The 18,204-nt window shown below is 41.7% G+C and overlaps 1 protein-coding gene across 6 annotated transcripts in view; it reads right to left on the bottom strand.

Moving 5' to 3' along the window:
- Positions 1 to 722: 722 nt before the first annotated feature.
- MMADHC (metabolism of cobalamin associated D) overlaps positions 723 to 18,204 on the bottom strand; it is a 42,043-nt gene continuing 24,561 nt past the window's right edge. For 5 of the 6 annotated variants that reach the window (XM_029605451.1, XM_029605449.1, XM_029605450.1 and 2 more), the window contains exons 5-8: positions 17,958 to 18,066; positions 14,985 to 15,115; positions 2,393 to 2,479; positions 723 to 1,166 (exon numbers count right to left, since the gene is read on the bottom strand). In XM_029605451.1, the coding sequence (XP_029461311.1) occupies positions 972 to 1,166; positions 2,393 to 2,479; positions 14,985 to 15,115; positions 17,958 to 18,066 (522 nt within the window). In that variant the 3' untranslated portion in view covers positions 723 to 971. The remainder of the gene's footprint in view (positions 1,167 to 2,392; positions 2,480 to 14,984; positions 15,116 to 17,957; positions 18,067 to 18,204) is intronic. The other variant, XM_029605453.1, reaches the window with a different exon arrangement.

The raw sequence follows: 18,204 nt of genomic DNA on the forward strand, positions 1-18,204 counted from the left end.
AATTGGCTTTAGGCACAGAAATTTAAAAAAAAATCTCTGTAAACATCTGATTAAATTTGAACATTTCTAATAATCTTTCTGTTGAAAATGTGCTTGACTCTAAAAGATCATCTGCAGCAGCTGGGCCTGTGGTAGAGTCTGAAGCAGCCAAGGTGACCATTGGAAAAGGGGGGGGGGGGGGGGCGGGGGGAGACAGGAAGCTCAGCAGCCATTTACTGTATCTCTATGTCAAATAATCAGATTGTATTTCTTTTTTGCAATTCTGGCTCCTGGATTTTCCTTTCTTGGATCCCCAATTTTTAAGGGATAGATGTGAAATATACAAGGGATGATTTTTTTTTCTATTTGTCATTTCATTAATATAGATGAGTGTATATCTTGTTACCTGTAATCATAGTGTTTCTGATATATTTTTAAATCCCATAAATTAAGCAACACTCAAAATCTCAAAGAGGATTACTTTTGATTTTCTCCATTTGAGAGTACAGTACACCACATCTTGGAGAATATAAAATGTCTCTTTATATTCCACTTTTCAATATTTTATGTAACTTTAATATACAATCTAATTAACATGACAATCATATTTAATAATGCTGTCACTGGGAATCTACATTACATATCAATTCTGTGTAAGTCTATTAAACAGTAGCATTTTGTGTTTTTAATATCATGCATCTCTGCAATATAGAGTTCAAATAAAAGAACCAATGAACCATGGATCATTCTAAACAGGGTTTATAAATAAATGAGACACAATGAAGGCCACAGATGACATCACTAGTAAATATAACAACTCTCCATGCTACTCGATTAAAAAAAGATACAAAAATCCTAAAAATGGAAAATAACTGATTTCAGTTCATAGCTTTCAGTTTGAGTAGAAGGCAGTTCTCCTATGTCCCTTGACCGCACTTAGAGTCAAATAATCAAGTATAAAGAAAATCCAGGTGGCACTTTGGGAAAAACAGCTAGTTTTCACCCAGTTTCTTCATTATATGGCTGTCTGGTGGGGCATTGGTGAAGATACTTCCTACAAAGACATGTGTGCCCCAAAGGTTATGACGAATAACTTTACAGCAGCCAAGGTCATCAATGCAGAACCCCAAATGCCGATACCGTTCATCTGTTTCAAAGAGCGTGTTGTTTGTGTAAGGTCCAAAAAACTAGAAAAGAAAAAAAAAACACACACTTAAAACACTATCCTTTTAAATAGAACATATTTATGTTAAGATGGATTTTATTTTATTTTTTAAATCAGCCTATTATTAAATCTGCGTATATTATGTTATGATCATGCTTGAAGATGCCTACACTGGTCCAGATAGATAGTGTGCACCAAGTGCATTTTGACTAGATATTCCACCTTAATGAATAATAAAATCTCAAATAAAAAAAAAACAAAAACCCAACAACAACCCCTAACATCTCCTTCCCTACTTTGGCCTTAAAGAAAATACACTATTGCCTAGGGAAGCATACGCCAGTTTTTAAGGGTTTTATTCCCTTCAATATATATACATTCTAACTATTTAGTTCTTAACAGATTTCTTTAAGAATCCTAAAGAGAACTGTTCATCAATAGTGCAAAGAGACCAAGTCCATTTTACAACTCAGTCTGCAGAACTCTACCTTTTGCTCTCCTTTGCTCAGAAAAAAGATTGATAAGTTCATCCAGGGTCCCACTTTTCCTTTCCTTCTACCTCCTCCAATGCTTTAATTCATGCTACACAATATGCCGTTACTTTTTTCTAGGTATGCTGAATATAAAATAAATGAAATTATTGCAGATTCAGCTGTTGATATGCATTCAGCTTTTATAATTATTTAAACTTGGGCTCACTGTCTCTTTTTACAAGATTTTCTTATAAGCACCTAACTCAGAATTATAATACAGTAGCGTATCTTATCAGGAATTGTATTACAGCTCTTCTGTAACCTGCTGCTCCAGGTGCTGATACCTCTCCTCCCGTGTGGTTCACAGTCTCAGATCAGCTGTTTGAACTGTGTGATGCTCTGTAGTTGAGATCCCATTATCTGGAAATGTCCATTGCCCAGAATGAACTTGATCCCAAACATTCCAGATAAAAAGGTGTTCTTCCTATTTGCAAGTTGACTCTCATTCTAATTCTTTACAATACGATTAGATAGAGCAACATTAGCTCACGATGCATAGCTATGAAAATGACATGGACATTTACTTTTTCCTATCCACTCTCTTGTCTGCAACTTCTTCAAAGAGATTTCCCATGAAAAAACTGAAAATGCAAACCCAAGAGCCCTATAGGTGCTTTCTGACATAAGCAGCATGGCTTTTTACGTGAGTTACTGTGTGACTTTTTGTGTTTGTAAATGATCAATGTTTACTATCCATTCTTCACAAATCACTCACTGCCGAGCCAGAGGATGGATCAATGAAGTCTGCCCAATAGCCATCAGAACGTAATGCATAGCAAATTTCTTTGGCGCCACTAATGAACTAAAAAAAAAAAATAATAATAATTTTTAGTACATACTTTGCATATAAGAATAGGAAGTTTGTTTACTATAAACTGTGTTTTCTGTAGCTAGCAGAATGAATTAGCCATTACATGTAGGTTTCATCATCCAGTGGTACCAAATGAACTCATCTTTCCTAGCCAGTAGAACTTTGAGCTCTATTGATCATGTGTAAGAGTTCCCACACAGGTGTTGCCTCATGAGCTTCTTCAGTCAGTATCAGAGGTACTTCTAGCTATGTAGGTGACTCTCCTGAAAGGTGGGTATTCCATGACTAATTCATCCTGCTATCTATGAAAAACACTGTTTACGGTAAGCAAACTTGCTTTTTACATCAATAAGCAGGCTTAATTAGTCACTACATGTGGGGAGTTTCAAGCTGAAGGTTGCAGCAGAGTGTTTACTTAGCAAGCAACTCAGAGCCTACCGTGAAGGGTGGATTACAGCGAGAACAGATTATACAAAACTACTTGTCCAAGCCTTTGAGAAGTTATCAAGAAAATAATGGGACAAAGGTATAAACTAAAGACCAAGTTGAACTTTGCAGATATCTTCAAGGGGGTACTTCTTGAAGATGAGCAATGGAAGAAGCCATGGCTCTCACTTGATGAAGCACTATCTGCACTGTTTTGGCAATATTTATTATATATTTATCTATTTAAGGCACTTATTGTTCGCAACATCCAAACTTTGTTGATCAGTGCGAAGTACAATAAAATAGTCATAAAAAATAAAATTCAATTAAACATTACAAGTAAAGCAGGTAAAACAATAACTAATTATGATACAACTACTAAATATCTGCACAATAAACAACATTCAAACAGGATAATTTTAAACATAATAATCTTAATTGTTTCCTAAAAAACATATTCTTCTTGTAATCTCAGGTCAAAAGAAATCTCATTCCATAACACTGGGCTGATCTGCAAGAAGGTCCTGTTCCTAGTTGCCTGGAAACGACATTCACTCCAGGTGTAGCAGATAGACACTGACTACCAGAATGAAGAGCTTGAACTGGCACATAAGTAGTAATCAGATTGGCCGATGGAATGATGCACCTTTCAAAGATCTAAAAACCAAGGTCAATATCTTAAAATTAATTCTATCCAAGACGGGCAACCAGTACAGAGACCTAAGCACAGGAGGTATATGCTCATGGTACTTAGTATCAGTAATAACTCTTGCTGCTCCATTTTGAATCAATTATAACACTTTGAGCAACCCCTTAGGTAATCATACAAAAAGAGCATTATAATCATATAATTTAGACAAGACAAGAGATTAAACCACTGTCCTGAAATCAAATGGAGTCAAAGATTTTAAAGGTCTCAATAAATGCAATTTATAAAATGAAGACTTTGCCACCAGAAAAATGTGTGACTTCAAAGTCAGACCTGTATCTAACTGAACCCCCAAATTTTGAGCCTCAAACAATATGGGAATTACCACATCCCCAAATTTAATTTCTTCAGGTTCCTCAACACATGTGTGACTAATACACAGAATTACAGTTTTCTTCACATTCAATGATAATTTACATGTATTTCATACAGGAACCTCGGCATATAAAAGTTAAAAATAAATAAATAAATAAATTTCCCCAGCTAAGACTAAATTTAGCCCATACATTTAACAAATTTCTGTTCAGGCAGCGCATTACCTGAGACATATGGCAGAATAAATTGTAAATCATCAGCAGAGATATAACATCAGATCTCTATTGCATTAAAAATAGCTCCAATAGGATGTAAATATATGGTAAACAAAGTGAAAGACACAGTGAAGCCCTGTGGAATTCCAGAAACCACCTCATGCTGTGTGGAACACTGACCCATCGCTACTTGTTGCATACGCTCTGCCAAAAAAAAAGTAAACCAAGCTAGAACAGATGATGCAAGACTAAAAAGGTCTCCAAATGCACCAATAGAATGTAATGATCAATAAGCGGTATCAATGGAAAAGTGTACAGGAGGCTTTGTCCTCAGTTGAAGAAAAGTGTCGCTTGACAGAAAAGAAAAGTGATCGCTTGACAGAACTGAGCAAAACTGATTTAGTATTGTGATCTGTTGTGATGCAAATAGGTAAACCTCATAAGTTGAACAGTTTGTCAGCCACTGATTGCTGTGGAGAACACGTGCGTGGCTGAAAAACTGCTGAGTCGATCTGCCAGTGTATTGGAGATGCTCGGCAGATAGGTGGCCGGTAATGCAACTCAGTTCCTTTCCAACAAATTCCAGATCTTCAGGGTTTCTAGGCAGAGAAGCCAAGATCCAATTTCTCCATTTATTAACATAAAGCATGGCAACTAAGTTGTCAGTATGATACAGTATGTTCTTTCCCTTAAGATGTGTGAAACATCAATAGGGTGTGTGTTATTGTTTTCAACTCTAGGAGATTGATTTCAAAATGGCTCTCCTGAAGTGACCAGGTGGCCTTGGGTTTGAAAGGATCCAGTGTGAGCGCCCCACCCTTTCCTTGGAGGCATCTGCTAATACTACTTTGTGGGGTAGTAAGCGAAGAGGTGCTCCTTCCCAGAGAACTTGGGAATGCTACTGCCACTGCAACTCTCACTTCATTGTTGCTGTAATTCTCACCATAGATGACAGCAATTGAGTTAGTTGATCTCACTACGTACACAGACCCCACTGGAGATAGCAGATATGAAGGCAGGTCCATGGATTCACATGTATGGCCGCTGTCATATTATGATCACAAGGAGCCTTCTGGTTGCTGAGAGGATAGGAGCTGGTGGATGAGCGATGTCATGGTGTACACTTGGTTGGAAGACAGAAATATTCTTTCCTGCAGTGAGTTCACTAAAGCCCCTATGAATTTCAGATGCTGAGTGGGTTCCAGGTTCAACCTTTCAGTTGATCAGGAACCCTAAGTACTGTAGAAGGCAAAATTGTAGAGAATGGAGCACTCCATCTCAGGAGTTTGCTGTGATTAGCCAGTCATCCAGGTATGGAAAGACTTATTCCCTGGTAACACAGATGCACCTCTACTACCGCAAATCATTTTGTAAAGATCCTTGGCACTGACTACATCCAAATGGGAGACTTTGTATTGGTAATGGGAGGAATCCACCTGGAAGCAAAGGTAACGCCAAAATGAAAAGTGGATGGGTATGTGGGCATATGCATCTTTGAGATCCAGGGCACACATCCATTCATCCTTCTGTAAAGTAAGGGAGAATGGTGCTAAGGGAATTCATTTTGAATTTCTCTCAGAGTATGTATTTGCTCAGACGTCTCAAGTACAGAATGGGCAGCAATCCTCCCGATTCTTGGGGAGAGGGAATATCGGGAACAGAAGCCCTGTAAATATTAGGACATGGGGATTGGCTCTATTGCTTGTTGAGAAGCAAATGGACTTCCAGACAAAGCTGCAGCATATAAGACAGATCTGGACGGAGAGTTGAATAATGTGGAAGGGATGGTAGATAGAAGAAATGCAACTAGTACCTGATTTCGAGGACCCAGGGGCCCTTGGTGATCTGACGCCACTCTCCCATGAAATGTTGGATTCTTTCCTCTACTGGAACAGAGGGGAATGAACTGCTCAGAGATAAAACTCTAGGCCCCAGTTTAGGCCAGGCTTGTTGTGTGGTCATTGGTCAACAGCCTTCTCTTTGTTGAGGCCTGGCCAGAAGTGGTTGCCAATGCTAAGCTGGAAGGAGCGGCAGAAGGCACTGTTGAAAAGATCAGAAGGGCCGCTTGGATTTGTAGAAAGGATGTCTTGACATGGAGGACTGGTTGGGAGCCATTGAGAGAGATTGTACTGCCACATTTTGGTCCTTTACTTACATGATCGTCTCCGTGACCTTTTTCCCCCAGATTGTGCCCCTAAGCATAGGAGGCTCGTCAGTTTCTTGTAAACATCCTTGCAGATGGCGTATGCCAGAAACCAGGCCATATGGCGAGCTCTGATGGAGGTGCTTGACATAGGGCCTGGATAGACCAGAGGAGGTGGTGGATGCCCTCTTTTACATCCAGAAGTGGATGGTGCTAGTATGTGCCCTGATCAGAAGGCTCCATAAACAGCTTCAGCTTCTGAAGATATGGATAGATATGTGAATGGTAAGCATGGAGCTCCAAAAAAACATTTTGCCAAAGTTGTCTATATTTTTGTGGGCTTTTCCTGGGGGAGAATCTGAATATATTTGTGTCTTTTTCACTTTTTCATAGAAAACTCGACGAACACAGATTGGTGAGGCAGTTGAACAATACCAAATCCTGATGATTGTTGGACCCTGTATTTGCGGTTCAGCTTTCTAGTCTGAAATGGGAGCTTTTCACATTCTCAACTGAAGCACGTTGAGGACACTCTGGCAGGAGAAGATCAAGGAGTTCAGTTTGGGTGTATTTGGCTTTGTGGACATGGATGCCCAGCGTTGATCCAATCTTTTCCACAAATTTAGAATAGGTGAGGTCTTCTGGAAGTGAGGTATGGTCTAGAGGATCACTTATCCAGGACTTCAGTAAGGAAGAGGATGGTTCATCAGGTTGACTCTGTGGAGTTGCTGCCTGGTCCACTACCTCTGACTGATTGAACTCTATTGCAGCAGAGTGGGACAATGAAGAATCCCTAAATAAGGCAAACTCAGGACTCCAGTCTGTGGAATCACAGTAGCAATAGTGGAAAGGAGAGGCTGAAATGTTCCTTCTGTCTCCTTGGTCAGAGAGGCAAAGAAACTTCACCAAACCTGCGAGATGGTCATGACTGGCACTCCTCTGGCCTGGCATAGGTAGTGGGAATTCCTAGTCCGAGATCAGAAAACATTAGAATGGGTATCTTGTTGGAGGTGGGCAGGACTATGGAGCACACCAGTTCTGCAGTCTCCAGGCAAAGTCCTTTTGCTTCTAGTCTAGGTGGGGTTAACATTCTGGCTCTGGCTGCAGATCTAGGATCGGCTATGTACAGCTAAGTTGGTAAAGCAGCCTGATAAAATGAAGGTTGAGGTAGATGCATTTATAGCTTCGATGGGGTAGAATGTTTAGATGCCTTAGAATGCTTTGACAGAGGTTTAGCGAGACACATTAAGGAATTCTGTGTACCATGACAGTGTTGTATCAGTGGAAGCGATGGATGCATCAGGACTGCACCAAGTGTCTTTACACTGTACACTGTAGGGTCAAAGCGTGGAAGCTTTGAGGTGCATGGAGGAGGCATGGGCTGCTAATGTTGCAAAAGTTGGAACATAGAGCATGTCATGCATCTTGGTGTGTCATGCGTCACTGATTGTCACTTCAATGGCACAGGTACAGATGCTCTGCACTTTGAGTGCTTATGCTTTTTCGATGCAGGCTGAGATGGTTCCATTAAATGGTGCCGCTTTGTCTTCGACGCAAGGTGGCTGGCAGAACTCGACTCCATGGTTATAGCCTGAGCAGATGGGGGAGCTTTAGAGGAGTTCCTGCTCAACTCTTTTCCCAGTGAGGCAGATGACGCTGCACTGCAGGATGAGACTCTGTAGTGACTTCAGAGAGATTTCTGCAGCTCTATGAATCGAGGCACCCTGGAACATTGAGAGCATGGCGAAGTCTGTCCAAGGGCATAGCAGTTCTTCTGGTTGTGATCTGGCCGAAGGCATCGATAGCACAGCCAGTGGCAGTCAGTGAGGTACATTTCCTTGCCATGGATGCAACTTTTAAATCGACTCACCGTTGTGGTTTTTTTCTTCCGGCCCGACATGCTGAGAAGGTGGGGACAATTTTTTTTTTCTTTTAAGTAGCACTGAAAAATGCTGTTGTGGGGCTGCAGGAGCAGCGAGGCCACTGAGAAAAAGAATTTTCTGAGACTAAAAATTCACTGAGACAAGATATTTAGAGAAAAAATATGAAGAGAGAGAGTACATGTCTGTGCTTGTGCTTTGACAAAAAATGACTGAACAGGCTAATTTATTTATTATTTATTTTAATTTTTATATACCGAAGTTCTTGTAGGGACTACAAATCACTCCGGTTTACATAAAACGAAGAACTGCTCAACAGAGAGCGGAGCTTTACATGGAACAGTAGAACATATGGAACAGTATAACTGGTTGACAATTTAACAAAGAGCTAAATAAAGAAATAATAGTTTAACTGGTAATAAATATTAATAAGTAAAGAAATATAATATATTATATAAGCAGTATAACTATTTAACTTAGCAATAAATATAAATATAAGCAATGCCAAATATAAATATGAAATAAAGTAAATTTTTGAGCTCAAAGATAATTGTCCAGTTGTAGATATTTTAAAATTAGTACTGGATACAGTGACCATAATTAGGGTAATTAGGATACTTAGTAATTAGGGAGTCTGTCACTTATGAAGCAATGTCACTCATGAAGCAATGCCCATGCCGGAACTGCTGCACATGCTCAGCGGTGGTGAAGAAGAAAACAATGTATTCAAAGGGGCATGGGATAAACACTGTGGATCCCTAAAGGCTATAGTATGGAAATGAGGAGGATGCACCAGGGTAACCTGCACATAGTGGCAGTTACTACCCTTAACAGAAGGCATGGGGATTACTACCCTCAATCAATAGCCTTGATGCTTTTGACGCAACTGTAACATCACTCCTCACTTTGATGGTGGGAAGGCAGGGGAGAGAAGGAGAAGTGGATACAGACAACCATCAATATGGACCCTGACTTTTATGGTTTGCAGTACTGATACATAACATAAGAGAAAAAGCACAGGATGGCTTCTATGGCCAAATCCCAAGGCAAAGAACATCAAGCAGCATTGTCAGAATTATTAAGAAGGCTCCTCACCCAGTAAAAACGTTGCTAACAATAATTTATGGGTTTGACACTTGCTTGGTTTTGACTGATTGTAAATACTATTACCTTTATCATAAGGTTTGGGGGTAACTGCACGGAGTGGCAGATATCAAGCTTGCTGGGCAGATTGGATGGGCCATCTGGTCCTTTTCTGCCGTTATTACTATGTTACTGTGTAGAGCTCAAAGCTCTACTAGCTAGGAGAGATGAATCTGTTTGATGCCACTAGATGATTTCATCCACATATAATGGCCAATTCAGCCTGTTTATTGACATAAAACTAACATTTTTACTTTAGAATATCAGTGAATCTGTGTTATGAGGTTGACCTGTGGGCAAGCAAATTGGTTCCTGGAGTGACAGGTTAAAAAGTATGGGGAAGCATACTTGTCGAGGCCAGTACGGGGTTATGAGAAGCATTGAAAACCCGTCCTGCTGTAGCTTCACACAAGCTTTGGCTATGAGCAGTATCGGAAGAAACACATACAGGAGGCCTTTGTTGCAGGGGCGAGCAAAGGCGTCCATGGCTAACACATTTCGGAGCCTGTGTAAGGAGCAGAATCTGTCCACTCTGTGGTTCGATTCAAATGCAAGAAGTCAATGGTTGGTTGACCTCAGCCCTAGAAGATTTTGCTCGCTACACATGGATTCAGATACCACTTGTGGGGATGGAGATATCGAGTGAGATGGTCTGTTAGCATGTTTGGTATGCCTGTTAGATAAGTGGTTCGGAGATGCATGGAGTGTGCAAGGGCCCAGGCCCAGAACTACGCGGTTTCCTGGCAGAGCAGATAAAGCTTGTGCGTCCCTATTTGTTTGAGTACCACATTGCCACTATGTTGTCTGTCTGTATCCACAAAGTTTTGTGTGAAAGGCAGTGTTTGAAGGTATAAAGGGCATGACGTATGGCTCAAAGCTCCAGGAAGTTGAAGTGAGACTTTTCATGGAGTGGCGTCGACGCATTTTGGGTCTGGATGGTGTTGATATGAGCTCTCCAAGCCAAGCTGGATGCGACCATGGCCAAGATCATCTGAGGATTTGGTTACTGGATCGGTGATATAGATCAGGGCCGAAAGCGGTTGAATGGCTTAGAGCCAGTGAAATCTTAAAATCCTTTTTCTCATGGCTAGTCTGGCCATAGGAGTGACGTGGATCATGGAAACCACGTGGCCCAGCAATGGAAGAACTGGTGGGCTGAGACTATGTTGCATGTGCGCAAAGATGTTGACAATTTGATAGAATGTCTGCATGGTTGTTGGGCAGGAAGGCTGTTGCAACTGTAGTGCCCAGATCTGCTTCATATGGGATTTATGGTAGCTGATCAGAATTCCCAGCCAAATGTAGTAGATTTATAGTGAGTCAGAGAATGTAGAGCTGCTTGTTTGGATTGACTCCTTATTGGGCAGTCATCCAGGAAAGGAACGCATGAATGCTGCTGTTCTTTGTAGATGAGCGGCCGTCACTGCTAGGCATTTGATGAAATACACACGTTGTCGAAGCTAGTTCGAATGGCAGAACTTGGTATTGAAAATGTTGTTGACTCACTATGAAGCATATAGAAAATCCGGAGAATAGAGGCAAACCCCTTGTTGTAGTAAGAAAAGATTGGTGCAGAGAGACACCACTTTGAACTTTTCTTTCTGAAGAAATTTGTTGAGATTTCTGAGGTCCAGGATGGGCAGAGGTCGCCTGTTTTCTTTGAAAGTAGGAAATAGCGGGATTAAAATCCTCTGCCTTGTTGCGTCCGGGGAATGGTATCCCGAGCCCTGGTCCTCAGTGGGATGGACCGTTCTGTTCTCTGGCAAGGTTGAAAAATCCAGGAGCCTGCCCGGCTGGCAGAGCTGGTGTAATCTGGATATCAGTCGGTTTCACGCGGGAGCGGTAAGAGGTCCTTCTAGCATCTCTCTTTGCTGTGCAAGAAACATAGAGAGCTGTCGCAGGGTCTCTCGGTGATCTTGCAATTGAGCCACTGTCTGTTGGACCTTGTGCACAAAGAGATTATCTGCGGTGCATGGCAGATCAGCTAGTTTATCTTGGACTTCGGGCCGTAAATCAGGGGCTGTAAGCCAGATTCCCATCTAGCATAGAGTCCTGTTGCTGGCAACGGGAGGACGTTACGAAGCAATCACATGTTGCTCGAAGTTCATGTGCATGGCAGAGAGGTTCCCTTGTCAAATATAGTTGGTAAATAGCAATATGTGACACCAATATAGTTCTTGGGAGAAGTTACGACTTAGACCCTCCCGAAAACTTCTGGTCCTTTTTAGTGACCAAGTCGAAGGGGATGGTTTCAGACACGTCCTTTATTTAGGTCTCGATGGGATTGGTGCTGAAGCAGGATTAGAGTGCCCATCGTCATTCGAGGATACCGGGTTAGGTATAGGGGTCTGTAGAGGCTCAGAAGGATGAGTCTGTGTCGATGAATTAGGCTGTCATTGGTAGGTGCCACAACGGTGTGAATATCGATGGATCTGGTGTTAGTAGATTCCGGATAGCCTGACGGATGAGGACGTCTAGCACCTCCCTGGAAGCTGGTATAGGTAGCGCAGCTACAGGCTAGGCGTTACTGGCACTTCCACATGAATCTGTGGTGGCTCAGTACCCGGCACCGGTGTTGGTGGGGAATGCCTCGGTGCCTCGGGTGCAGAGGAGCATAGAGACTCATGTACCCAGGCCCGCTTCGCAAATGGCTCAATGGACATTGATGCCGATGTGGTATCAGTGCCGGCACTAAATGTGGAACCACGTCGGTGCCAGCGACAATGTTTCCCTCTGTGCTCATCCCAGTCATTCTCCAGCACCGAGGAAACTGCCACCGATGTCCAGAATGGTAACGGATGGTTACTGTGGCAGTGACGATGTTTCCCTCGGTGCTCGGCCTGGTCATTCTCGAGCACAGAGGAAGATACCCGCGCTGTCCTGGATGGCATTGGTGACGGACGGTCACCGTGCCTCTACTGCTCCTGGCATTGTTTGTCGCCCAAGGATTACATGGGGCTCTGGTTTAGAACCCGAAGTATGGGGCGTTTTCTTTAGTCCATGGCCTCGACAGGGGCGTCAACGGCATCGGAGGCATGGATAGCATCGACAGTGGCCCTGGCGGCAACAGGAACCGTGGACGTTCCAATCCCTCTAGCCCCGATGGAAGATAGCAGCAAGGACACTCACGGGCATCATGGGGTGGACTGAGGGTGTTAGACATAGGGAGAAAAGAGGGCCGCAATCTGGTTGGTAACCCGGGGGAACCGATAGTGAGGTACAGGAACCAACTGGAAAACAGAGCATAGTACTCACCGAGCATCGATGAAATGTACACTAAGGGAGACCCGTGTAGGGAAATTATTTATGAAGTAAAACTTCAAGTGTTTCCGTGAGGAAAAGTTGTGAGGAAAATCTCACAAGAGCTCCTAAACGCGAGAAACTGCAACGCGGAAAAAAAGAGACTGAAGGGAGACCCCTGTGGATACAGGGATCATGGCACGCTGGGCATGCTCAGTGTGCCAGTCAAACGTTCTAGAAACTTTCACAGAAAATTTCCATGATAGGGCTCCGTCCAGTGATGTCACCCATATGTGAGGATTACCATCCTGCTTGTCCTGGGAGAAAAACTATTGCAGGTATGTAAATGCTAAATAATAGGTATATAGATTTATTTAAAATTACTTTTAAACCGCAGACTCAAAAAATATCAGAGCGGTTTAAAAACATAAAATTACTGTACATACAAAAATTAAAAAAATACATGTTTCATGTCTAAATTGAACTCTGTCTAAAGCAGTATTTCAGGTATCCCTTATTCAATATTAACAGCTGGTAGTGTTCTTTAACTCTGTTTCTAAGCCTTCTTAGAGGTTTTACCATTTGTTTCTGAATTTGCACTGGAACAACCACGCTTTTAGAAGTTTTTTTTAAATGCAGTAATCTGTTTAAATTCTCAGTCTTCTGTCATATTATTCCAGGAAACTGGACCAGCCACTATTACGGTCTCTAATCTCGCTCAAATGTGCCTGTCTGACAGATGTAAATTACTCTTGGTATACAGATGTGAAGTGAACAACAGGTATACAAATGTGCATTTTTACCCATTTCACGTGTTATAGTAAAGGAGAATGCCATCAGCAGTATATACTGACATCTGGTGGGCCAAACCTGATGTTTATTCCCAGAAAGTCCAGAATATTGTTCTAATGAGATTGCTGGTGGTTTCAGCTCAAATAAAAACTTTGAAATTGATCAGAAACCCATTATGAAAAAAATTAAACAAAAGCAACAACACACCTCTGTGGGAAAAAAATGATCAAAAATGATTTCTGCAAATCTTTTCACTGGGGAGTTTAATGAAATGTTTTGTTTGGTTTTTTTTAAACACACGTGCAAGCCCTCCTCTTTTCTTAAAGACATCTAAACACTGCATAAATGCTGTCATTTTCCCACTTTTGCAGGCAAATTCTCCCATTCGTCTAGCATATAGATTTGCAAGTTTGTAAAGTTTGCTGAATATTTCTGAAACTCTAACGGCAGGAAGGTCAGTGTGTGCTAGGGCTGGGCCAGGACTCAAGCTGGGGAGGGAAGAAGGCAAGGGAAGGAGTCCTGGGTGATGTCTGGGTAGTGGATCGAAGTGTGCTATGGATGAGCTGAGAAGGAAAGAAGTGCTGGGATACCGCAGAAGAGGGTGTAAGGAAGTGCTGGGTTTAGACCTAGAAATGTGGTACTAGAGTGCATAGGGGTCTCTGGGTTTTAGCGAGCCTATGAAATGAAAAATGTTACTTTTGCACATCCTTGCCACCAGTATTTCCGCCCTGGAGGCGACTGTTCAGTTCCTTGTAAACCGGTGCGATATGTATTCTTTACAGGAACATCGGTATATAAAAATTAAAAATAAATAAATAAATAAATAAATGAAGAAACCTGAAGATTGCTGTGTAGAAATGGATACCTTTTACCTTGGCTAACAGCATATCTCTGTCTGTACCTAACAGAAATGTCAGTTAAGCCAAAAACCTTTGGTGATGCTGTACAGGGTAAAATTATCTGAAGGAATTAATAAAAATCTATTTTCCTCTGAAATGTACCAGAACATTTTCTTCCTCAGTCCCATGCTATGTTTGAGCATCGCAAGTCCCTCCTGATTAATCTCCACAACAAACTGATAATAAGCAAGTGTATATGACAGCTAAATAATAATGTGGATGATCTTTTTCTGCTATCATTTACTACGTTACTATGAGTCTTACTTATCAGGGCAGGATGGAATGTACCAGTGCAAGAACACAGCTTGATCGGTTAATTTGGTTTGCTAATTTGGCTTACGAAAAACCCAAAAACCAAAACAAAAAAAAAACCGCACTATATGCAGCTGCTGCAGGAACAATCCCATTACATGACAAACCAGTTAACATGGAGTATGTATCAATGGCCGGGCTAATTACAAAGTTTTCTCCCATTCTGAGCATATGAGATTATACTTGCAAACTAGTGCCTCATAGAAGCTGAGCAAGAACTTGGATTTAAATCTATTTTTATTATTCAATTATTGGACTTACGAGTCCAAATGGCAGATTTAACTGAAAGTCCTGATGTAGACATACACCTCATGCTAACTTTGGATGTATTCTTTATTACAGTGAATGCGACTAATTTTGATTGTACAGATGAAAAGACATAGAAATGTGGTAGTTCAAAATTTCATTGCTGTACTACTTGCCTTTTCTAGTAGCATCTCTCGCTCATTTTCTACGTCTTCGCTCCACACCGTCATATCATTTTGGGTTTTCTGTGTTACGGTTACTATCATTAAATTATTATTAGGCAACTCAGGAAACATGGATTCAAAATCTAGGACAAAAAACATAAAAAAATGGAGGCTATTATGAAATCCAGGTTCTATATGGTTTATGTATCAAAAGTAAAGCTTTTTAAAGCAAGGTAGCCAAAACCAAGCAACTGTATGCACTTTGTAGTGCTTCGCAGAGTTATCCTGTTGAAAATTACCTCAATTTCAGCCAGCATGGTGGCTCTGTGGCAAGTGTTGTGCTGCCATGTGGAAACTCAGGGTTCAATCTTTGGGTCCAGCTTCGAAGCAGTGCAGAGATAGCATTCACAGCCCCTGGGGGAGAAGCAGTCTAAGCCAACACTCAATGATGACACCTACTGGCTAGAGACTTAGGGTCCACATTAGCCAGGTTCTGGAGGCAGCTGCTGTTTGTGCTCTGAGGACTGCTGCCAAGATTGCTCATCTGAATTGGGAGGTGAATACAAAACAGGAGAAAACCCCCTAGTCATTTGAATGAAGGTTTATAGTGTCCTAGCCCAACAGATGCTGGTACTCGTTGAGCTGGATGCTTGAAGAAGCAAGAGGAAACTATTGGACCAAAAATATGTATAAAAAGGTGTCTGGCTAGGGTTGGGGGAACTCCCACAGGGGCTGCTCAGGACTTCAAGGCAGGGCAGAGCATATCTTCTCCCTGGACCAGCTGCCTTCCCCCACAGGAGACAAGGACTGGACACTGAGGCAGGGCAGGACTGGTCCAGACATGGACAAGACTAGACCAGGCAGACCCAGATGGGACAGGATTATATTAAAAAATTATATACAATTCTACATTATATTATATAATTCTATATTTTTGTAAATCACCTAGAGTCCTGTACAATTTGGCGATTCATAAAGTTTAATAAACTGTAAACAAAAAGACATGACAGAACACAACAAAGATCACAGAGGCCCGAAGGCAGCGGTCTAGAAGGCCCAAGGACCAGAGGCTGCTAAGCAAAGGGAGGCCTGAATAGGTCACAATGCAACGTTCCAGGTAATAGAAAGCCCAGAGGCCACAGGACGGCAAGGCAGAGCCAGAAGGCCCGGAAGCCACAGGACTAAGCAAAACAGAGCTGGAAGGCCCAAGAGGCCAAGAGCAAGACAAGATAGAACAGGGCCAAGCCGGGAGCCAAGAAGACTTGCTGACAAGGCATCAGGTGCTGCAAGAGGCAGGGCTAAATAGTCCAAGACTTGCTGACTCATGAGCCCATGGAGACTATGGCTGGAGTGAAAGCAGATATAACTCCATGGGGTCCTTTGGTGGCAGGGAAGCTGCATAGCAGGATGGATCTTAAAAAGACCACCTCAACTTCATAAGATTCAGGTAAGTTTCAACAGGATCAATTCCAGGGCAATGGCTGATCTGTTCCCTGTGGTTCAGTTTATCAAAATTATCCTGCCTTTGAATAGATGACAGTCTGATTTACCACATTAGCACCTTTCTACCATGTGCAAAGGATTTTAATTATATAGCACCATCAAATTATACTGAGAGTCAATGTTGCCCTATATTGAATTCAACTCATGGTGTAATTAATATTTTTACTATTCCCCTTAACATTTCTTATTTATATAATTCTATATAGTTGGAAGGAGAATGTAATGTAAACTATCTTCAAATTTGTATGTACTAGAATCTTCTTTTTGATCTCTCCTCCCATTCAAGGTCTCTGTGTTTCCTTCCCAGGGAGGTATTCTGCACGATCTACAACACTGTCCCCTGTGCTTTTCCCTATACAACACTGGCTGTGGGAGTAGATTGCAAGCATCCTCAAGGACCGTGCTGACAGTAGATAGCTGTGCTATTCAGTGAGAACTCAGCACTCCTAGTCTTGAGCTAGGAATCTAACAAGGCTGTTCACCGCAGGTCCTAAAACTGAGCTATCACTGACATCTGGGGGAAAAAAACTAAAATTTTGCCTTCGTTTATTTATGGTATGCCTATAAAATCTTTGTGTAAGAGAGATAATCTCATGTAAAAGCTATTATAATTAATAATTGATTTCATAATTCTTGGGGCCAGATTTAAGAATCTGCCAAGTTTTCAAGTTCATTAGCTTATAACATAATTTGCCGATGACATTAGTTGCTGCAACTTATGGAATAATGATTTCATAGAAACATGGTGCAAGATGATATTTGCACAAAATGTGCTGTGGAACATTTCCTCAAGTCATAAAAATTTAGTACTTTGGGGGAAACAGTCCCCCCTGTGAAGTCCCGATAGTCCCAGAAGCCCACAGAGGCCCCTGCTGGCAGGAGTTGAGAACTACCCGTTAGTCTTCCCAGCTCTATGGCTCACATTTCCTGCTGGCAGCCACCTAGATCCAGGCTTTCAATCAGCAGGTCGTCAAAGCTTGGTTCTCATCATTGGAGTCTCACTTCCAGGGTTAGCCTCACTATTCTTGGTTCTAGGTTAATCTTGGCTTCATCTGATAGCTTCTTCCCCTCTTCCTGGTTACCAGAATTCACCTTCCAAATGCATTTCTGCCTGGACCTGGTTCAGTTCCTTTTGTCCAAGTCCTGCCAGCCTGATGGATCAACCCAAGGGAAAGGTGACTGATTCAGCCAGAAAACACTGTCTTCTGCTCAAGATGAAACCTGCCACCCTTGCCTTTCCTGCATACCAGCCAGCCATTCTTGGCTTCAAGATACGCCTCCAGCTGACTGTGCCGTTATACAATATTCTCCATAGAACTCTTTCATTTCCAGAAACTGCAGGCAATTGAAATTTTGGGCACATTTTCTTTCACCATTATGCACAGAAATTAACTTGCAGTCATTTTGCTAGATCTTTCAATCTGGCCCTTTGTATTTTAACAGCAGCTTATTTTGCAGATTGCTAAGGGTTGAAAATGATACCTTTTCGTAACAGTTCCGGACAAGACTGTATTGCACATTCTATCTTTGCGTTTTCAAAGTATGTTTCAGCACAACTAATATGCTGCTCTTGATGGGAGACTTCACTGCCCTGGAAAAAAATTGTAAAACAGAAGCTTGTAAATTTTTAAGCTCATGATGTAACCTTTTTTTTTTTTTTTTTGGTAAAAATGTGATTCAATAAACTGTTAATAGTAAAGAAGAACAGTAACATCTTAGGCGCATCATA

This window comes from Rhinatrema bivittatum, chromosome 6 (assembly GCF_901001135.1).
Source record: "Rhinatrema bivittatum chromosome 6, aRhiBiv1.1, whole genome shotgun sequence".
NCBI classification, from domain to species: Eukaryota; Metazoa; Chordata; class Amphibia; order Gymnophiona; family Rhinatrematidae; genus Rhinatrema; species Rhinatrema bivittatum.